Source organism: Amblyomma mixtum, chromosome 10 (genome assembly GCF_055824585.1).
Source record: "Amblyomma mixtum isolate Tamu chromosome 10, ASM5582458v1, whole genome shotgun sequence".
In the NCBI taxonomy this organism is placed as follows: Eukaryota; Metazoa; Arthropoda; class Arachnida; order Ixodida; family Ixodidae; genus Amblyomma; species Amblyomma mixtum.
In genome coordinates this window covers 158,055,978-158,079,228 of record NC_143021.1, presented here as the reverse complement: position 1 = coordinate 158,079,228, position 23,251 = coordinate 158,055,978, and the positions used below count along the sequence as shown (strand labels likewise).

Sequence of the window (23,251 nt, the reverse complement as noted above, 5' to 3'; positions counted from 1 at the left end):
CCGCCTCGAATGCCCCCATAATGACCGGGTAGTACTAGCCTTGGATCGTAAAGGGGCATTTCACAATGTAACACGAGATCATACTCACTAACCTAAGCCACACCGACTGTGGCCTCAACACATTCCGATACATAAACCAATTTTTAATGGATCGTCAATCCTACATTCGAATTCAATATAGAGAGCATGGTCCTTACCTACTCGACACGCGGGGAACCCCCTAAGGCGCGGTACTTCCCCCCTGCTCTTCAATCTGGCCATGATGCACCTGCCGGCCCAGCTGAGTGGTGTCGCCGGCGTGCAGCGCGGCCAAGCGCGGCCTAACTCCCGCTCCTGCCGCGTGCGGCGCGCTTAGCGGTCGGTTCGGGTGTCCACCGAGATGACAGAGAATTACTGCGCCATTTTCTTTCCTCAAAAAGCAGTGCGTTCAAAGGGCAAGGCATGGCGCAGTAATTCTCTGTCATCTCGGTGGACACCCGAACCACAGGAAGGGAGGAACGCCACCACCCGTTCGGCGCGATGCCTTGCCCTTTGAACGCAACGCTTTTTGAGGAAAGGAAATTCTCTGTCATCTCGGTGGACCCCCGAACCGCACCGTACAGGAAGGGAGGAAGTGGGTGTGAAAGAAGAGGGAAGCTTCTAGACAATCATCCGTTAGCGTCAGCCGGTCGTTTTGGCGACCGAGGCACGCATAAATATCCCAGCACGGGGGGGCCCTCGTGCGGTGAGTATAATGCCATGTAAAACAAATGGTTTGGTTTGGTTTATGGGGTTTAACATCCCAAAGCGACTAAGGCTATGAGAGACGCCGTAGTGGAGGGCTCCGGAAATTTCGACCACCTGGGGTTCTTTAACGTGCACTGACATCGCACAGTACACGGGCCTCTAGAATTTCTCCTCCAAAGAAATTCCAGCCGCCGCGGCCGGGATCGAACCCGCGTCTTTCGGGTCAGCAGCCGAGCACCATAACCACTGAGCCACCGCGGCGGCATGTGTAAAACAAATGGGCAAAACTTTCATAAATAAGCTTTACTAAGAGCACTACCAAGACACACCACCAGGCAAACCAGGCGCAGCCAGGGCTATTGCTTTCGCAACTTACCGGGCTTAACCAAGCTAAGCCTCTGTCAAATTTTTATTGCGAAAGCATTACTGCTTGCACTTTCAGCCTGTCGCGTAGCGAGGCCGGTAGCTACCAAGCGCGGCCTAACTACTCTGCTCGAAGCACTTTCGTAAGTGCGGCTACATGCAGGGCTTGTCCCTAATGTGATCTCTGGAGATTTCTGTCCAAAAGGCGCGGCTGAACCATCACACAGTTCCTTCGATTTTCTCGCGCATGAGAAGCGTGTCATCATTCCGAAGAAGCGCCTCTTCTATAAGTAGAAACATGCTCACTTAGCCCCTGCAGAAATCTTATAGAAGCTCAAGCATATGTCGCTCTCCTCAGCTTAGGTGATAGCCAGACCACCTGAGGCGTGCTCAGCAAGGCTCGGTTAGTGATTTTATACTCGGGTCGACGTGTCCAAGCAAGCAAGCAAAGCAAAGCAAAAAAATCTGTGGCTTAGCTTGGTTAAGCCCGGTAATTGCGAAAGCAATATCCGTACGTATGCCATGGTACAGCTGGTAGTGTAGCTGGTGGTGGTGCTTGTGGTTACACTTTTGGTGATGCATCGGTTATACAATCCAATCCAGTTCAATCCAATGCAATCCAAACCAATGCAATCCAAACCAATCCAATGCAATCCATTCCAATCCAATCCACTTCAATTCAATCCAAACCAATCCAATCTCATCCAATCAATTCCAATTCAATCCACTCCAATGCAATCCAATCCACTCCAATGCAATCCAATCCAATGTAATCCAATCTCCAATCCAATTCAATCCACTCCAATTTAATCCAATCCAAACCAATCCACTCCAATCTAATCCAATCCACTCCAATGCAATCCAATCCACTCCTATCTAATCCAATCCAATGTAATCTAATCTCCAATTCAATTCAATCCACTCCAATCGAATCCCATCCAATCCATTCCAATCAAATCCTATTCAATCCACTGCAATCTAATCCAATCCACTGCAATGCAATCCAATCCATTCCTATCCAATCCAATCCAATGTAATCTAATCTCCAATCCAATTCAATCCACTGCAATCTAATCCAATCCATTCCAATCCAATGCAATTCAATCCACTCCAATCTAATCCAATCCACTCCTATCCAATCCAATGTAATCTAATCTGCAATCCAATTCAATCCACTCCAATCTAATCCAATCCAATCCAAACCAACCCAATCCCATCCAATCCATTCCAATCCAATCGAATTCAATACACTCCAATCTAATCCAATGCAATCCAATCCACTCCAATCCAATCCAATGTAATCTAATCGCCAATCCAATTCAATCCACTCCGATCTAATCCAATCCACTCCAATGCAATCCAATGCACTCCTATCCAATCCAATCCAATGTAATCTAATCTAATGTAATCTAATCTAATCCATCCAGCCCAGTCCAGTCCAGTCCAATTCAATCCAATCTAATCTAATGCAATCTAAGCCAATCTAATCCAATTTAATGCAGTCAAGGTCAAATGAAGGTCAATGGTGGCCACCGGCCGCGGCACGATGGTGGTCACCGGCCGCGGCACGCAAGGGCGTGAAAGTGCAAGTAGTATTGCTCTCGCAATAATAAAACAAAGCAAGCAAGCATCGAAGCTCTTCATATGCGGCATCTCGTTTATTCGTAGCTTAAGCGATTAAAATGAAAGCGTTCGACGTTCTGATTTCGGATGCAAATTTAAGAGAGAAATGAGTGCCAACCAAGTTTTTGCAAAAAAATCACCATGTTTTGAAACCTTATTCGGCATCGTCATCAAATTGTGGCAGCAGGCGAGTTGCAGCTAGCTTGGCTTTTAAACACACATATAGTTGGCCACCACTTCACTGAACCTAAACTGCAAATCTAGGAAGGGCGAACGTTTCTGAGGGAGCAATTAATATTTTCTGGCATCTGCTGAACGCGCCACGAGTGAAGCAGCAGCCTTGTGCGCGTGCTTGGCTTGGTTTCGAGAGAGAGAGAGAGAAAACTTTATTACAACAGGAATTCGGGGCACGCCCCAGGGTCCCCGCACGACCCCACTCCACTCAAGTGTTTATGTTCCTGAGGTCCATAACACTGGCAGCCCGGCCGGTGGCGATGGTTTGCACGGCCGGGTCCTCCGAGCGCAGCAGGGTCTCCCAGTCCTCCCAGGTCTTCAGGTTCTCTAGGTCCCGCGGTGGAGGGTCCGCCGGGCAGAGGGAAAGGATGTGGAGGGAAGAATGGTTTCGAGCGCACAATGCTTGCGTCACTATCCTGTGGTCACATGCCTCGCACTGCTTGTCCACTGCGCTTCGCTCATTTTGACATTAACTTTGTGCTGCTTCATCGTTTCCTTGAAATACTTTCTTGCCCCAACCTACAACGCCGGATACTGAGAACAGGAATTTTCGGGCTCTTTCGGGCGAGCCGGGAGGCGTCCGGGGGTGGTAATTGACTTGAGTATTGTTCGCACCCCTTCCTCTTCGAGAATACGGGCCGAAGTTTTGCTGGCACATTTTACCCATGGTCTGCATACGTGTCTTTCACGCTAGTGTATGTTTGTGCTAGGCGTAGAACTTTTTGCTTGTGTCTTTCTTGGTTTCAGGTGATACGTGGAATGAACAAACTGTAGTATATTTTTCTTTGGAGGTCAGTAAAGAAATAGTCGCCATATTAGCTTTTACAACACCACGGAAAGCTGCGATCTGCACTCAGCGCAGCGCCGGATCCGCATCGGCATCTTCTCCAGTCCTCAAAGTGTCGTCACGACCTCTCTTGACCAATCACGGGCGGCGGCGCGCCGTACGGTATGCCCTGCGTCACAGGCCGCATATTTCTGCTAGAAAAGGGAATTCGCGCTTGTTTTTTTTTCCTTATTTGGATGCTATATTCCAGTATACAGCATGAAAAACTATAGGATGCCGCTGCCAGCCTGGTTTTCAATAAAGTGCTTCAGTCTCCCTTTAAGGCATGAGTTGAGCCGTCGCCCCGCAATTTGTATTCTCACAAAGCCTTCGCTAGCAACCTGCACTCGGTGTCAGAGTTTCCCCGTTAGAGGTAGCGTCCCAGGCCTGGCCGGAATCCTATCGAAGCTATTTTGTTGCGAAAGCAACGCTACTGGAGCCCAGCTCGGCTCGTCGTGTATGCTCGTGGCGGTGCGGCTGCCAAATGACCTTGAGTCGCCGTTGCCTAGCAACCGCTTCAGCTGCGCTCCAACAGATGGCGCTGCGCCGCTGCCGCCTGTCGCCTACACATCCAGTGGGCACCACCCTCGCACAGGCGCTGGGTAGTAACTAACTCGGGTAAGTTCGGGCGAGCGTCGTGCCATCTGCGCGAGAGGTTGCTCGGGAAGAGCAACATGGGTCGCAAAATCCCGTCGGGTGGCTGGGATAGAAACAGCCACCTGCCAGTGCAGTGACGCATCGCTTAACCGCTGCGCCACTGCGCTGGTAGGGGTATATGGGGACTCGCGGCCATCTATGAATCTTAAGTAGGAATGACCAATTCAGCATACATGGGCATTAACCCACTAAAGATATCATGCCGCACCCCTAAGGCGGAGTTTAAGTGCCTCCTCCAATTGAAGAATGAACACCTTCTTTCGCAGGTCTACTCGGATTAACTACGTTAAGTCCCTATGAATTTTTTGAAGCTTGTGCTCCAATTACTTCCGCTGTCATCGGAGTGGAGCTTAGAGTGCTTCGAAGATCAGGCAGGCGGCCAAAGTCTGCGCTTCAGTGCATGCTAGGAAGTATATTTCACGAAAGAATCCTAGAAACCTGGGACATCCATCCGAAGGTTTATTAATGGGACAAACCAGGTCACAATATTCTGCCACAGCTGGCTATTCATTGGTCTGCCCCTTAACCTGATCGCCCCGCCGCGGTGGCTCAGTGGTTACAGCGCTCGGCTGCTGAGCCGAAAGACGCGGGTTCGATCCCGGCCGCGGCGGCCGAATTTCGATGAAGGCGAAATTATAGAGGCCTGTGTACTGTGCGATGTCAGTGCACGTTAAAGAACCTCAGGTGGTGGAAATTTCCGGAGCCCTCCACTACGGCGTCTTTCATAGCCTGAGTCGTTTTGGGACGTTAAACCCCCACAAACCCAACCAAACCTTAACCTGATGCAGCATATGGGCGGCCGCACCTGGCCCTTACCCCGCCATATTTGGAGTCGGCGTGCGCGATGCATAGGCGGAGCGACGCCCGTCGGAGGAATCGCCCGATCGGAACTTGTCCGCGCACACATTTACGATGCCCGTCCGACAGTGGGTCAATACCCTGGAGCTAGGCTGATGGCCGCACTCCACTGCTAACCATGGCGGCCGTCGTTGCGGTAACGCCATTCGACAGCCACCCGTTCCCCTGCGGACAAGGTGCAGGGCGTGCTTATACAGCAACAACGATACCCTCTGATTAAGTGACACTATCCGGTATCATGGTGGCCGCACAGGAAGCATTTTTTAAAGCGTTTGTATATGGTCAGATCGAGTGCTCATAGGCAGAAAAATATTCGCTTTAAACAGACTTGGACGCTTATCAAAGCAGCGATTGGCTAATTTTGAGAATAGATTGTGACAGCCGCTAAGGAAACCACGCCAAGAGAACACACGACGCGATCTTTCTGGCCTCACACTACCAGCCGCACTGTATACCTTGGCTTCTCTTGTCGTTTCTCTGTTGGATGTCATCCTCTACCTGCTATGTACCAACTAGCCCAGATATAGCACATATATATGATGCAGCAGTGAACTAGAGTAGGCAGCGCAACGGTGGCATTATTCACTTGACCTCAGTGGAGTTGACAGTTTCGGCCCATTTTGCAGAGTTTTCGATCGCAGCGCCACCAGAAATGAGTGATAGCATCGGGGCGTTCGAAATGGACAGTGCATAAGTGTCGTCCATCCATTCTGTGCAGTGCCCGTTACCTCTACTCTGCTACTACTACAGTGCAGTGCCAGGTCCTAAGTGTGATGTCCAAAACAGTGCTCCAGTCGCTGCTCGAGGGGCTCACCTCATGCAAAGTCGTCCAGTGCTCTCTGTGTGGTTAATCCTCCCCTGCAGGTTGGTTCATCGGTGCCTGACATCTAGTGCTACAATTGTGCGGTGTCCCACGGTGAATCACCTCTTCGGCGCACCACTACCCCTAGCCCTCTGCAAACGAGACCTCCGTGCCAAGCTCCTATGCGGCCTGCTTGACGTGGGCTGTGCCCTCGTTCATGGACGTCCCTCCCCAACCCTCCACCCTCACCCCCTTTCCTGTTTCTGAATAGCGATTCCCGCATAGGGCAGCAGAGTCATAGTCAGCTCCACAACGAAGTGTCCACGAGTTGTCGCATTTTTTTTATCTAAATCACCGTCGTAAGCGAAAATAAGTTGACCATCATTTTATGGACCACGCACTCGGCGCGACGCAGGTTTCGTATTCCGTTCGCAGATGAACCCCCCGCCGCGGTGGCTCAGTGGTTACGGCGCTTGGCTGCTGGCCCGAAAGACGCGGGATCGATCCCGGCCGCGGCGGCTGAACTTCAATGGAGGCGAAATTCTAGAGGCCTGTGTGCTGTGCGATGTCAGTGCATGTTAAAAGATCCCCAGGGGGTCGAAATTTCCGGAGCCCTTCACTGCGGCGTCCCTCATAGCCTGAGTCGCTTTGGGACGTTAAACCCCAATAGACCAAACCGAAACCAGACGAAGCCAGCAAGGCGTTCAAGAGTGGGCGACTGCGGCTCCACCGCTTCGTCCGCCAGCGGCGGGGTGAAGTGCCCCAGTGCGTACACCCCGCCGCGCGGTGCACTGCCCCTTCTACTGCACTGTACCATGCCGGCGCCGCACTGGGTTCGCCTTGAAATAGCATCCTCTTGGTGCTTTGCAGGATCGGCGCGTCGGTGCCTGCGGCGCCTGTTCTCCGCTGGGGAGGAACGGGGCAGCCGCCTGCTGGCGCTGTCCTGGTGCGCCCTGGTCGTCGCCGCCCTGGTCGCCGTCGGAGTTGCTCACCACACCGCGTAAGATGCCAGAGTTGGCCGAGGCGACCGCCGACATGGCCAGACGACTGCGTGCTGTCGCTCGATAGATTTCGCAAAATCAATCAATCAATCAATCAATCAATCAATCAATCAATCAATCAATCAATCAATCAATCAATCAATCAATCAATCAATCAATCAATCAATCAATCAATCAATCAATCAATCAATCAATCAATCAATCAATCAATCAATAAGTCAATCAACCAATCAATCAATAAATTGGTAAATTGGTTTTTGAGGAAAGGAAATGGCGCAGTATGTCTCACATATCATGGCGGACACCTGAACCGCGCCGTAACGGAAGGGAGGAAGGTGGGAGTGAAAGAAGAAAGAGAGAAAGAAGTGCCGTAGTGGGGATCTCCGGAATAATTTCGACCACCTGGGGATCTTTAACGTGCACTGACAGCGCACAGCACACGGCCGCCTCACAATCAATCAATCAATCAATCAATCAATCAATCAATCAATCAATCAATCAATCAATCAATCAATCAATCAATCAATCAATCAATCAATCAATCAATCAATCAATCAATCAATCAATCAATCAATCAATCAATCAATCAATCAATCAATCAATCAATCAATCAATCAATCAATCTTTATTTCCGGTGCCCAGGAACAACCCTAAGGTGTTGATGCTGGCACACCATACAGGCCCACAAAATAAGTACAATCGTTTTCAGATAGAGAACAATTATCAGGAAAAGTAATGCAACATTCACGGCGATAGGAAAAAAAAAACCTGGCAGCAAAGTAGAACGTTCTTGCGGGTTAGTTGCTTTATTGCAGAAAAGAATTGTACTGCGCGAATGGGACAGGACAGGAGAACGAGGAACACAGACAACAACCCGGGCGGAGACTTCCAACTGTTTATTCGAGACGACCGAAAAGCAAACGCTATATGCAAAGCAAACGATATACGCGCCAAGGCTGAACCTTGGCGCATAACCATTACTGTCATTCACACAAGGCCTGATTAAAATCTAGACCACATTGATCAAAATTTGCGTTGCAGAAAGGCCGATAAACCAGAGAGCATTCAGTCAGCATGTCCCCAGAAACTCCGTGTGAAGAAAACGATTAAAAACTAGTAAGGAACCTAAAATCAGCCTGAGTAAGGAGCATGAAAAATACTCGAAATGACAATGCAGTTGTCCCTGGAGATATATATATATATATATATATATATATATATATATATATATATATATATATATATATATATATATATATATGTAGAAGAAGGGGTCACAACCTTGCAATTATCTTAATTTAATACCGACAGTTTCGGACGGAGGACCGTCCTTCCTCAGGGTATACACAAGAATGGACACAGTTTCTCATTTTCTACGCAGCGTGCGCAAAGGGTGAGGTGAAACCACTCTCTCTCCCGTTAGTGGAAAGGGACGCAAAGTCAGTATAAGCCGCAAGTGCTCCAGTCCATTTAGGGGGAAGAGGGTGACGGTTGCGAAGGACAGGGAAGGGGGAAAACATATATGCACAAAAATATAAAAATAAAGGAAGCAAAAGTAACATTAAAAAATAAAAAATAAAAATAAATATAGGAAGGCAACGGCGGAGGCTTGGGTAACAAAGCTATAGAAATAGATAGGGAGGGAACTAGTTGCTTCTCAGAAGGAATGTTTCGAGAGAAGCTCCCTTCGGTGTGGGTGGTGAACCCAGCAGAATTAACACAAACAATATTCTAACAAGGAAAGTACAAAGCAAAACCACAAATAAAACAAAAAAGGAACACAAAAAGAAGAAAGAAACAAGCGCACGCATGCATGTGTACAGTGTATAACATCACAGAACGGACCGCTCCCCAGCGGTGCAGGTGTTTTGGACCGTTGTAACGTGAGTTACGAGTCAGCCACAACATTTAGAGCTGTTTAAGACAAGCCCGTTATCGCCACGGCGGAAGCGCGGCGCCGCGGTCGAGGGAGGCAGGGCGGCCGGCCAGACGCCGTGCGGGAACCCGATCCCGCAGCCGAGTGCCGCGGCGTCCGACCCACAGTAGGCCATTCCCTTCGTGCTTTTCGTCGCGAAGGCATTCGAGTACAGACTGGTTTTTCAAAAGAAGGGGCCGAAAGGACGGGTGAGAAGGAACCTAAAGAGTAAGTACGTTCAGAAAAAAAAAAATTAAGAAAAGTAAGAATGGGGACGTGGGACCCCGCAGAGTGCAGGCTTCATGGAAGAGGAGGGATTCCAGACGTTCAAATTGTTCTAGCTAGTTAGGCTTTTGAGGAAGGTAAAATTGCCCAAGTTTTCATTAATTCCATGTGTTAGTGTCCGAAATTTGTGTATGAAATACGACTCTCTTTGTTCTCTTTGGCGACTTGTTTGGAAACCGGATTGGAGAAGGATGACGTGAATGTTTTCGAATGCATGCTGGGGCAGGCACAGGTGCTTAGAAAAAGGAAGATTTGGCAGCGCGTGAGTATGGGCCTTGTGGTTGTTAAAACGCAACCTGAACGGTGTTTCCGTTTGACCGATGTATTCCATGCCACACACACTGCAGTGTAGCATATACACTACGTTCGCGCTGTCGCAATTCAGGGTTTCCCTAATCCTGAAGGTGAAATCGGAGAATGTTCCTTTAGCGATGGTTGTAGTCTGCATATGACTGCAAACCTTGCAACGTGGCTTACGGCACGGTTGACATCCAGGACTCGGGTTGGAGTTGGGCGTTGTTTTGGACTTAACTAAAATGTCCCTCAGGTTCCTACTGCGCCGGTATACTGCTCTTGGTGGTTGTTTAAAAATGAGAGACAAGTGACTGCTTTGCTGGATAATATTAAAATGTTTTGATAGGATACTATTAACACGTGGAATGTTAGATGAATGCGTGAGAATAAGGTTGCTTGGCCTTTCACTATCCCGCGATTGTGGGGAATTTATTATTTTATTCCTGTCTAAACCACGAGCTTTCAGGATAGCGTCATCGACGATGGACGCTGGATATTCCTTAAGTAAAAGATTTGTTTTTAGCTGCTCAGCATGGTGGTCAAAGTCTTCGAGCTCAGAGCAAATTCGTCGGTATCTGTGAGCCTGTGAGTAGGGTATGCCAGTCTTGCAGTGCCGTGGGTGGCTGCTCTTAAAATGTAGGTACTGCTGGCGGTCAGTGGGTTTTTTGTAGAGGGTTGTCCTAAGCACGCTGCCTTTTTTCTCTATTTGAACGTCCAAAAAGTTTATAAATTTTGTGGAGATGCTGTGGGTGAACGATATGGAAGGATGAAATGCGTTATACCTCGCTATGAATGCCAAGAGGCTGGCTTCGTCGTGCGGCCAAATGAAAAAAATATCGTCCAGGAAACGTTTATAAAGGAGTGGTTTCAAGGACTGAGTGTCAAGGAATTCTGTTTCCAGTGCTGCCATGAATAAGTTAGCGTAGGCCGGAGCCATCTTTGTTCCCATCGCCGTGCCGTTGACCTGAAGATAGTGTCTTCCCTCAAATTCAAAGTTGTTGTAGTTCAGTACTAAGCCTAGGATTGCAGAAAGAGTTTCCTCATCAAGATGAACGGGGGGATCTGTCCTTAAGTATGCATCCACTGTCGCGCGTATGCCGTCTGGGTGGGGGATATTTGTATATAAAGATGTCACATCCATTGTAACCAAGAAGCTTCGGTTGGGAATTTTGAGGTTAGATATCACTCTGAGAAAGTGATTTGTGTCCTTAATGTAGGCCGGGATAGTTGGTATAATGTCCTTCAAAAGGAAGTCGAGGACGCTAGATATTTTTTCGGTGAGTGTGCCGTTGCTTGACACAATGGGACGGCCCGGACGGTTGGGTTTGTGTATTTTCGGGAGTAGGTAGAACCGTCCAGGGACTGGTCTGACTGGAGTCATTGCTTTAAGAATTTCCCCGGATATCTTTTGATCTTGATGAAGTGATTTTAACTTATTGTTAATTTCGATTTCGAATTGACCTGTGGGATCACTGGTTAGCTCCGTGTAAAATTGTTCGTTTTCCAATTGCCGGAAACCTTCTGTTATATATTCGGACTTGTCCATAACAACAACAGCACCGCCTTTGTCCGCCGGCTTGATGACAATGTCAGATCGCCGATTTAAAGAGTCGAGGGCTCGCCGTTCCTCGGATGAGAGGTTGTTCGGGACTTTTTTTGATTTTGATTTTGAATATGAGGCGATGATATCCTTTTGAACGGCGGCGATGTACATATCTAGATGTTTATCTCTGTGTTCGTTTGGAGTCCATGATTGGTTTGATGTCCCGGGTATGTTGATTTCACGGTTGCTTTCGCGGTTTCGGAAGTACTCGCGCAGACGTAGATTCCTTGCAAAGTTATCCAGATCCTGATATAATTGGAATTCGTTGAATTTTCCCGTTGTCGGGCAGAAAGTTAAACCCTTGGAGAGCAACTTTCGTTCCGAAGGAGAGAGTGGATGGCTCGATACGTTCACAACGTTGTCAGCCTCGATGGAAGACCGGCTAGTATTAGGTTGCTCAGGGCCTAGCGTGCTTTTAGTAGAAGGCGGAATTGGTGAACGTGGCGCCGGGGTCACACCGTCTCGCCGGAGTTTGCTAAGTTTCTGCATATTTGTGTCTTTTTTCTTTCGTTCTTCGAATTCTTTTAGCTGAGTTATTTATCTCGGCGTAAGGTCCGGTTCACGACGTAAGGATTGTTCGACATGATCGAATTCGAGAGCTTTTCGTTGGCTGTGCCGTATAATTAGGTCCACAAGACGTAATGAACTGTCATGTAGAATCTGTTTCCATTCCGCGTCCTCATCTGCGTTAAGGGTTGTCATCGCCGGGGTAAGCTGCAGTCGCAAACCTTTTGGTATGGCTTCCGATTCTGAATAGCTAGTTAGAGTGGTCGCGTGGGATTCATATCTAATTCGTGTTTCGATAGTTTTCCAGATTTTTAGAAATGACGGTGAGTGAGTTTCTGGGGAGCGGGCCGTACCTGTGGCGGCAGCGAGTCAGTCGCTGCGCTGCGTTGGGTTGTGTCGTGCCGCCTCGGTGCAGGCCTGTCTCGTCATGTAGCACACGCACACGCGGTGCTGTTGTTGTTATGGACAAGTCCGAATATATAACAGAAGGTTTCCGGCAATTGGAAAACGAACAATTTTACACGGAGCTAACCAGTGATCCCACAGGTCAATTCGAAATCGAAATTAACAATAAGTTAAAATCACTTCATCAAGATCAAAAGATATCCGGGGAAATTCTTAAAGCAATGACTCCAGTCAGACCAGTCCCTGGACGGTTCTACCTACTCCCGAAAATACACAAACCCAACCGTCCGGGCCGTCCCATTGTGTCAAGCAACGGCACACTCACCGAAAAAATATCTAGCGTCCTCGACTTCCTTTTGAAGGACATTATACCAACTATCCCGGCCTACATTAAGGACACAAATCACTTTCTCAGAGTGATATCTAACCTCAAAATTCCCAACCGAAGCTTCTTGGTTACAATGGATGTGACATCTTTATATACAAATATCCCCCACCCAGACGGCATACGCGCGACAGTGGATGCATACTTAAGGACAGATCCTCCCGTTCATCTTGATGAGGAAACTCTTTCTGCAATCCTAGGCTTAGTACTGAACTACAACAACTTTGAATTTGAGGGAAGACACTATCTTCAGGTCAACGGCACGGCGATGGGAACAAAGATGGCTCCGGCCTACGCTAACTTATTCATGGCAGCACTGGAAACAGAATTCCTTGACACTCAGTCCTTGAAACCACTCCTTTATAAACGTTTCCTGGACGATATTTTTTTCATTTGGCCGCACGACGAAGCCAGCCTCTTGGCATTCATAGCGAGGTATAACGCATTTCATCCTTCCATATCGTTCACCCACAGCATCTCCACAAAATTTATAAACTTTTTGGACGTTCAAATAGAGAAAAAAGGCAGCGTGCTTAGGACAACCCTCTACAAAAAACCCACTGACCGCCAGCAGTACCTACATTTTAAGAGCAGCCACCCACGGCACTGCAAGACTGGCATACCCTACTCACAGGCTCACAGATACCGACGAATTTGCTCTGAGCTCGAAGACTTTGACCACCATGCTGAGCAGCTAAAAACAAATCTTTTACTTAAGGAATATCCAGCGTCCATCGTCGATGACGCTATCCTGAAAGCTCGTGGTTTAGACAGGAATAAAATAATAAATTCCCCACAATCGCGGGATAGTGAAAGGCCAAGCAACCTTATTCTCACGCATTCATCTAACATTCCACGTGTTAATAGTATCCTATCAAAACATTTTAATATTATCCAGCAAAGCAGTCACTTGTCTCTCATTTTTAAACAACCGCCAAGAGCAGTATACCGGCGCAGTAGGAACCTGAGGGACATTTTAGTTAAGTCCAAAACAACGCCCAACTCCAACCCGAGTCCTGGATGTCAACCGTGCCGTAAGCCACGTTGCAAGGTTTGCAGTCATATGCAGACTACAACCATCGCTAAAGGAACATTCTCCGATTTCACCTTCAGGATTAGGGAAACCCTGAATTGCGACAGCGCGAACGTAGTGTATATGCTACACTGCAGTGTGTGTGGCATGGAATACATCGGTCAAACGGAAACACCGTTCAGGTTGCGTTTTAACAACCACAAGGCCCATACTCACGCGCTGCCAAATCTTCCTTTTTCTAAGCACCTGTGCCTGCCCCAGCATGCATTCGAAAACATTCACGTCATCCTTCTCCAATCCGGTTTCCAAACAAGTCGCCAAAGAGAACAAAGAGAGTCGTATTTCATACACAAATTTCGGACACTAACACATGGAATTAATGAAAACTTGGGCAATTTTACCTTCCTCAAAAGCCTAACTAGCTAGAACAATTTGAACGTCTGGAATCCCTCCTCTTCCATGAAGCCTGCACTCTGCGGGGTCCCACGTCCCCATTCTTACTTTTCTTAATTTTTTTTTTTCTGAACGTACTTACTCTTTAGGTTCCTTCTCACCCGTCCTTTCGGCCCCTTCCTTTGAAAAACCAGTCTGTACTCGAATGCCTTCGCGACGAAAAGCACGAAGGGAATGGCCTACTGTGGGTCGGACGCCGCGGCACTCGGCTGCGGGATCGGGTTCCCGCACGGCGTCTGGCCGGCCGCCCTGCCTCCCTCGACCGCGGCGCCGCGCTTCCGCCGTGGCGATAACGGGCTTGTCTTAAACAGCTCTAAATGTTGTGGCTGACTCGTAACTCACGTTACAACGGTCCAAAACACCTGCACCGCTGGGGAGCGGTCCGTTCTGTGATGTTATACACTGTACACATGCATGCGTGCGCTTGTTTCTTTCTTCTTTTTGTGTTCCTTTTTTGTTTTATTTGTGGTTTTGCTTTGTACTTTCCTTGTTAGAATATTGTTTGTGTTAATTCTGCTGGGTTCACCACCCACACCGAAGGGAGCTTCTCTCGAAACATTCCTTCTGAGAAGCAACTAGTTCCCTCCCTATCTATTTCTATAGCTTTGTTACCCAAGCCTCCGCCGTTGCCTTCCTATATTTATTTTTATTTTTTATTTTTTAATGTTACTTTTGCTTCCTTTATTTTTATATTTTTGTGCATATATGTTTTCCCCCTTCCCTGTCCTTCGCAACCGTCACCCTCTTCCCCCTAAATGGACTGGAGCACTTGCGGCTTATACTGACTTTGCGTCCCTTTCCACTAACGGGAGAGAGAGTGGTTTCACCTCACCCTTTGCGCACGCTGCGTAGAAAATGAGAAACTGTGTCCATTCTTGTGTATACCCTGAGGAAGGACGGTCCTCCGTCCGAAACTGTCGGTATTAAATTAAGATAATTGCAAGGTTGTGACCCCTTCTTCTACAAGTCTTCCTGGCCTATTGAACGACAAGACCTCCTGCAACTACTATATATATATATATATATATATATATATATATATATATATATATATATATATATATATATTTATATATATAGAGTTTGCCTTTCGGTCTCGGATAAACAATTGGAAGTCTGCGCCTGTGTTGTCGTTTGTGTTCCTCGTTCTCCTGTCCTTTCCCATTGGCGCAGTACTAACCTTTTTTCTGGCAACAAAGCCTCTGCTTCAGACAAAAGTGTGACAGCGAATAGAAATAACGAGAAACCGAAAACAGTGCAAAATAAAAACACATAAAACAAGCAAACGTACAAATCATCAAACAAAATCAAAGAAAAATGTATGGCGGTTTAGCATTGCTAAGCACAATTTTTTCAGGTCGACGCCACCACCTCGTATTGAAAAGCGAGTCCGAGGTGCCCACTGATCCTGGGAGCCAGTTATGCGCGTCTGCAACTTTGAATTGAATTGAAGAAAGTTTATTTCTAGACATACAGGAAATGGGCCTGGGGCGAAAAGTGTTGCGACTCAGGTAGCATGGTCGGGCCGGAGTGGGGATGAGGGAATTCGGAGACGAGGTTACGAGAAAGACAAGGAGAACTTCATACAAGCAAATTACATTATGTACAGTTTTTGTCAAAAGTAACCCGGCAACTATGGTTTGTTTCCAAGCGTCTTAGCGAAGCACTTACGGCAGACCTTAATCTCCGAATCTGTGCAAAGTAAGGTGAACCCTTGTCCTGACGTTCTGGCACCTTTCGGTCTTTAGGGGTGCCGTGAAGGCTCCCCTATACGGTTGAGAAGCAAGAACCTGTTGCTCGGTTACTTTTGCCGAAGGGGGTACATGCAAGGAGCTACTCGGTCGTACTCGGTGCCGAGTTTTATAGGGTTTTCTTTCCCTGAAATCCCTAGATGGGGGCCGGGCCTGCCGAGGAAGGCGTGTCCTGAAACGTTCACTGTGGCACCCGTCACACACTCTCCCCTTAGGGGACACGCCCCCGTCACGTGTTGAGATTGAGAGAAGGACGCCGTCTACGCAGACGCCGGAATTTCAGAGAGCGGCTTTTCATGTGGTCGCACGTGCAGGGCTCAGGCTACGTGCCAGTTCACGCGGGGTAGGGAGAACGCTCACTCTCAGCTTCTTCTTGGAAGATGGATGCCGCTGCCAAACTTGATGACTGGACCCAGCTGATCCCCGGGCCCCTCGGAATGTCAAGTACTGCCCGCCTTGGCAGCTAACTTCATTATTCGGTGGATGAGGGTGCACTGCAAGGCTGCGCTGCTTCTTTCGGGGAGGATTACTGTCGCCGCTTCCGTGGCTAATCTGGGAGTTGACCCCACGTGCCTTGTGTGACTCATCGGCACTCCGTTGCGGCCGCGTTCCCACACGACGAAGGCGAAGCGCAACAGAGCTTGAGAGATGCTCGAGGCTCGGTAAAGGCAGAGCAGCAGAACGTGAGTACATTCAAGGCGAACACACATGTAGAGAATAAAATTATGTAGTATGGAAAACAGCAGAAATAGGGAGACAAACAAATGAGAAAGACGACAGTAATCAACGGTCAACTATCGTCAAGCAGTATGCAGGCAACGTGGCAGAACTTAAAAAAACAGTGAGCACTCATGACAAAGCTCGACTAGGCAAAGAACAGAAAGAGTGAGCGGCATTGATGAAATTTAACTTCAAGTCCTTAATGGGGGTGGTAAAGATGTTTGAGTTGTTTATGCTATGATGATTTTGTGTGCATGGTAAAACGAAACGAAGGCTCTGGTTTCCGTATACGGCCCTCGTTCGAGGAACATCCCATATTTGTTTGCTTCTGGAGTGAAAGCGTTTCTCATATGGCTTAAGTCCAGTAAGTTTCTTCAGGAAATCGGGCGAGCATTTTGGTGAGAATCGAAGGCAGTGTAACAAGCGATAATCAAACGTGGTATGCACACGGTGAATCCTATATGGTGGAAATAAAGTTTACGTGTGGAAGTGCAGTGTAATTCGCACCAACGACCAGTCAATTTCCTTCTTTTGGAGACCAAGTATGATGTTTAGATTTGTTTTAGATGTTTGTAACCTAAGAAGCTTGCGCTTTGGGGAGAATTCGTTGCGAAGTCTCGAGAGGAAGCCTACAGATCTGGTAAGCTTACTTTCTGTACGCAGTATATGGTCAGATCATCTCATGCGGGAGTCGAAAAAAAACGCCTAGTGATTTAAACTTGTCCACAATTTCAATGATATCATTTCATCGCCAATGCCAATTTTCCCAATGTACGCCGGCGCCCATGCTCCAGTGCCGTGTTCCTGTCACAACGTTGTCCACGTCATCGCATGCAGTGCTCATCCCTCTCCAAGTACCACCACATAGCTCAAAAGCCCAAATATAATTTGAATGCAGTATTCGTTGATGTAGAAGACGATGTGCAATGCACAGCACGAGAGAGTGTTGCAGTTCAACTTGAGGCGTGATCGGCATTGTACATAGTTCACGTACATAGAACATTGCTTTACTGGTAGTAAATACCACGTAAAAAAAACTGCAGAGAATGTTCTCTACATTTGAATTGGAGCGAAAGCATGGATTTGTGCTACGTAGAAGACGACGATGAGCAGGCAGTGCAGTGGGACGGAGCAGATGGAAGTTGATGAAGACGACGCTCTCCAATGCACAGGGCAAGATGCACCCTGGCCAATCCACCGCCGTGGGCATGTGCCATTAAGCCTGAGGACATCATCATCATCATTGTGGTGCAGTTTAACGCGAGGCGTGGATGGATGGATGGAAACAACTTTTCCGTAATAAGAGAGCAGCGCATAACAAGACAGGGCAAAAGGAGGAACACAAAACGACACGAGCGCTGTCAACTGTTTATTTCTTGCCGTTGCCAAATATAAATGCATGAACCACAGCATAAAATGGGAAAGAGCTATCAAGTCAGCTGATACAAGCAATACAACTCCGCCTGTCGCTGGTTGCCATCGATTCAGAAACGCGAGCTCTTTTGCTGATAGTGCCAGGGATGCCACGCTCACACACTTGTTGCCTGCACGTGAAATGTTCAGAGCCTCAATAATGTGCCTAATCTCTCTATGTTCCTCCTTTTGCCCTGCCTTGTTACGCGCTGCTCTATTATTATGGATCACCAACTCGCCCAACAAGCAACACTTCTCCACTAGTAGTTTTCTAGTTTTCGTTGCCCAAATAACCGACTTCGTCAAAACGCCACCCACGGCGGTCGGGGTACTCAGTACCAGACCTCCGTGGCCCGCTATGAACGTAACTGGAGGAGGAATTGGCTCTAGCGTCTGTAATGCGTGGCCAACGGAAGGTATAGGAGCTGTCGCAGCCGAGCTCTGTTGACGACTGAAAAAGGCATGACGAGCTGGACTCGTCATAAGCCAAAAATGATGGCAGGATTATGACCAGCATAGCTCGTCAAAATCCGATATATGAGGTTGGAGGATCCTGTGGAAATTTATCCCGAGAGTTCCGCAACGGCGCCTCTTTTTTGCCGTCTTTCGCTCTCTTGGGAATCTCACACGGCGCTGTTCAGGTGCCCATCGAGAATTATGATGTGCCTTTGCTCATGAAGCAGTTTCATTCTCCATAGGCAGTCACAGAGCGCGAAGCTCGTGCTCGGGTCCTCCTGGGGAGGCATTAACGCACTCTTCTGTGTTCGCAGTGCGGTTCTATCCGGTAGCGGGGCGGCGGCGGCCACGGTGGTCACCTCGCTGGCCACGTGCCGGGTCTGCACGTGGCTGCAGTCGGCGCACCTGCTGGGAGGCCTGGCCAGAAATCCGTTGTTCCCGCGCACGACGGACGCCGTGCTGCGTTACCGGAGGCGGACCCGGGGAGCCGCGGCCGCTAGGCGGATGCTCGCCAGTTACGGTACGATGCCGGTCTAACGCCGCGGTTAGCAGCAGTGCCCAATGAGGTGTGCCGTGAAAATAAAGCTTCACTAGGCTAGTCAACACAGGGTCTGGCGTGCGCCATGATCAATTTTAGCCACAGTGGCGCATGCGCGAGTTTGCCGCGTGACGTCACTGGAGAGGGGCAGGTGGTCGGCGGAGCCGCCTCCGAGCGCGGCTCCGCCGGTCGACCTTCGCCGTTGTTCGCGCGCTCTGCGCGTGTTTACCGAGTGTGCATCGGCGCGCGCTCGGCTTCCTCGTATGACGCTACTTGCAGCCGCGTGTTTACCACAGTTACTACGCATGCGGAAGGAGGGCTGTATAACGCGCTTGCCTACACCGTTATGGTGGAGCCCCCAGTGCATTGTGCGCGAACTGCGACAGCCATGACGTCAAACAAAGAATAACTGCAGCTTTTCGCTTGTATATCCAGGCTTAACCAGAGCTATGCCACTGCCAATTTTTTTTTCTATATGGCCTCGACGTCGCCTAGAGGGACAGTGAGTTCCTGCGAACTAAGTGCAACAGTGTACTTTCTGATTCGCCAACTGGCCATGGCCTTAGTTTCTTCATCACTTTAAACAGGCCAGCGTACCATTGCCTTCTTTACGAATGCATCTGCTGCCAACGAAGAAGAGTCGGTAATCGCAACCCCCTTTATAAACTCTTGCACCGAAAGGTACCGGTGCTACCTGCCTCAGGGCCGCCCGGTTTCTTTCCTACTTGTGTTTTCAGCAGATCCCTGGTTTCGTGGCAGGGCCTCGGTGAGACATAACAACGCAGTGCATGACTGGTTTGCATAGTCTGCTCAAAAGCCTGGTGTGGCTGCTGCTATTGACCGAAGACAGGTTGATGACTTCGGGGCTGGGCTTCAGCGTCCTTGTACGAACAACTGGCCAGAGGTGGTATTTTTGAGAAATGGGATCGACCTCTGCTGCTATTTTTGGATGAACGCTATACACCATCATTATCGTGGTCTTCCTCCGCTAGCCGTAAAAATGCGCCTACATAAGCTGAATTGATTAAGTGATGGAACCGAATTAATACGTCATCATCATTTATTATACCCTTCAAGCTCCAGAGGGCATTATTACGTAAGGGAAACTATGTAAAACACGCGGGATGGCGCACGAACGTCGCTTAACGTCATAGTAGAAAGATTAAAAAAATGCTTTGATTGCAGACAATACAGCAATGACAACAGAACGGATAGCTCATATAAAATGCCAGTTAGAAACGACTGTGACCGCAGAACTAAATATTTTAGGATTATTTATGGTAAGAACTGAGACATGATGATCGAACAGCGACAAGTAACGATGACAAAGAGAAAGAAGATATACGCAGAGAGAGAGAGAGAGAACAACTTTTATTTAGAAAGCCTGCAGAGTCGGTTAGGCTCCCTCCAAGCAGGGAGGACAAGCTTTTACCGCGACGCGGCCACTACGTCAATCTCGTGCGTTGTGCTCCTTGAGGTCTTGTTACGTCCCTCGCTACTTCCGCGGGTTCGAGAGGGCCGCCGCCCCCTTCCTGGGGGTGCCGCCCCCCTCTCCTCGGTTTCGCTCGGTCGCTGCCTCTCGAGAGCTGCCGAGACCTGCTGGACGGCCTTGAGTTGTGTCTTTTGATCACAGCTCCTCGTTGCAGCCTCTAGCTGCGGCGGGATCGTCGTCTTCTCGCTGGCTTCGCGCGGATTTACGCTACAGTCCCAAAGGATGTGAGCCGCGGTGGCTCTCTCCTTCGCGCACAGTCTGCATATGTCACTCGCGTACACACTCGGACACACGTGCTTAGCTAGCACCGGGGTGAGCAGGGACCCCGTCTGTAACTGTCTATATAACACTGCCTCTTTCCGGGTAAGCCCCGGGTGAGGTGGCGGCATAGTCTGTCTGTTCAGTCTGTACCATTTCACTATTTCGTTGAAGGTGGTCATCTTGTCCTTGGCACTGCGTCGCGACCAGGACTCCGAGTCGGCCGTACTTTCAGCCGCGCGGTTGGTTAGTCCTCGCGCGGCCGAGTTGGCCGTCTCGTTGTGGTTCACGTTTCCGCGTACCGACACGTCACTGCCCATGTGGGCCGGAAACCACTTGATCACCACAGGACTGTTGCGTCCGATGTCTTCGGCCTTGCGCAGTATGCGCGCGGCCTCACTACATACCCTACCCTTGGTGTAGTTCTTCACTGCCGTTCTAGAGTCACACAACACTGTAGTACATGCGGGGTCGGAAACGGCCAAGGCGATGGCCACCTCCTCCGCCCGGTGCGCTTCTCGAGTCCGGACGCTCACCGCGGTCTTCGTTGCACCCGTCGATGCCCGGACAACCACCGCCGCGTATGCGTCGGTGCTCCCTTGATACTCTGCCGCGTCCACGTAGGCGGCGCCTTCTTCTCTGGCGTGGAGGTCCACGAGAGCCCTGGCCCTCGCCAACCTCCGCTCCCTGTTGTGCTCGGGGTTCACGTTCTTCGGGATCGGGAAGACCCTGAGCTTTCTGTTGATGCTATCTGGTATAGGTACGTCTTTCTGCTGCTTGCCTTCCCTCGGTTCGAGGCCAAGGTCCCGCAGTATCTGTCTTCCGGTTCTCGTTTCGGAGAGACGCTCGAGTTGCGCCGTTCTCTGTGCTTCGGCTATTTCGTCCAGCGTGTTGTGGACTCCCACAACACGCATGATATACGCATGAGTGGAAAAAAAAACTTTGTAAGAGTTATCGGTTCTAGTAGACTGAGAGGGCAAACAAAACACCGGGTTTTGGTGATGAATATTATAAAATATCTTCTAAAAAAAAAAGCACTTTGAATATCACGTCTCTCAGCCAGATCTGAATGAGATAAGGTTTTCTTGATAGCAGACACACTAGATGATCGGTTTTGATCAGAATGTAACGGGCTGCTTTATTCTGTAGGGACTCGAAGCGGTTAGCCAGGGCTTGAAAACAAGGGTTTAAAATAAGCAAGCGTATTCTAGTTTGTATCAGATGAGGGCTCTCTAGACACCGAGTTTAGTGTTAATGCTGAAAGAACGACGGAGAAAGCCCACGGTATGGCTAGACAAGGATAATTTATTGTCCACATGGACGTCTCAGATGGTGCAGAAATTAAGTGCACCTACAGTGAGACACGGTCTTCAGGAACTCACTGTGAGAGCTGTATGCAACAGGCACCTTGCGAGTCGTAACTATCATGTGCATGCTCTTAATATTCATGAATCACTCACAACACCAAAAGGTAACTTATCGAAGTCTTGTTTATTATCTTTGCAGTCTGATGTGCTTTCCACAGTCTTATATAACACGCAATCCTCCGCAAAGATACGTATTGTTGGATCAGTAGGAGGGCAAGTCATTAAAGTAAGCAAGGAGAGGAGCGGCCCCAATGCACTTTGTTGAGGAACGCCGGAGTGAACAAAATATTTATTTATTTATTTATTATTCCTCAAAGGTCCCTTTCGGGACATTACATGAGGGGTGGGGATAACACGGCAAAAAAAAAAAATGTTCTACATTAATAAGAAAATGGACAAAAATTACATTGATGAATGGGCTTCCTCGATGGTGGTCTTGAAAAGTCGGTGAATCATGATGGTGGCCACTTCAGCAGAGAGGTTATTCCAGTCACGGGCAGTCTTTAAGAAAAATGGTTGCTGGAATGTGGTGGTATGGGCACGTTCAGGGTAAACAGCGTTCGGGTGGTTATGGCGGGAAATGCGATGCACACGTGGAATTAATTGGTTGGCTTCTGTAAAGTTGTGGAAGAATTTGTGAAATAAGCAGAGACGTGCTGTGTTCCGACGGGTGACTAGAGTAGGCAATTGCAATCGTGATTTCAGACCTGAGATGCTGGTATGATAGGAGTAGTCAGATGAGATGAACCTCGCGGCACGATTCTGAACAGACTCAATGGTATTAATTAGGTTAGTCTGATGGGGATGCCAGACAGAGTTAGCATATTCAAGTTTAGGTCTGACGAAAGTCTTGTAAGCGAGCGATTTGAGAGAACTTGGTGCTAGAGCAAGGTTGCGCCGAAGATACCCAAGGGCACTGTTTGCGGAGTTAGTTATGTTGGTGATATGGAGAGTCCAAGTTAGATCACGAGAGATATGGACGCCTAAGTATTTGTAATGATTGACCGAAGAAATTGGGCAGTTATTAATAGTGTACACTGGCGCGATGAAGTTGGGGCGACGGTGAAAAGAAATCAGTGAGGTCTTTGAAATATTAAGAGACATGAGCCACGTGTTACACCAATGTTGCACTTGTGAAAGGTCTTCTTGAAGTGCGACGATATCTGAAGAATTTTTTATGGGGCGATATATGACACAATCATCAGCAAACAGTCGGACGTTGGAAGAAAGACTAAGTGGAAGATCAGTAATATATATTAGGAAAAGAAGGGGACCTAGTACACTTC

The 23,251-nt window shown here is 48.6% G+C and overlaps 1 protein-coding gene across 2 annotated transcripts in view; it reads left to right on the top strand.

Moving 5' to 3' along the window:
• Nucleotides 1-23,251, top strand: part of LOC149327467 (pecanex-like protein 4) — a 132,932-nt gene that overhangs the window by 36,363 nt on the left and 73,318 nt on the right. For both annotated transcript variants that reach the window (XM_089565155.1, XM_089565154.1), the window contains exons 6-7: nucleotides 6,960-7,089; nucleotides 18,625-18,830. In XM_089565155.1, the coding sequence (XP_089421281.1) occupies nucleotides 6,960-7,089; nucleotides 18,625-18,830 (336 nt within the window). The remainder of the gene's footprint in view (nucleotides 1-6,959; nucleotides 7,090-18,624; nucleotides 18,831-23,251) is intronic.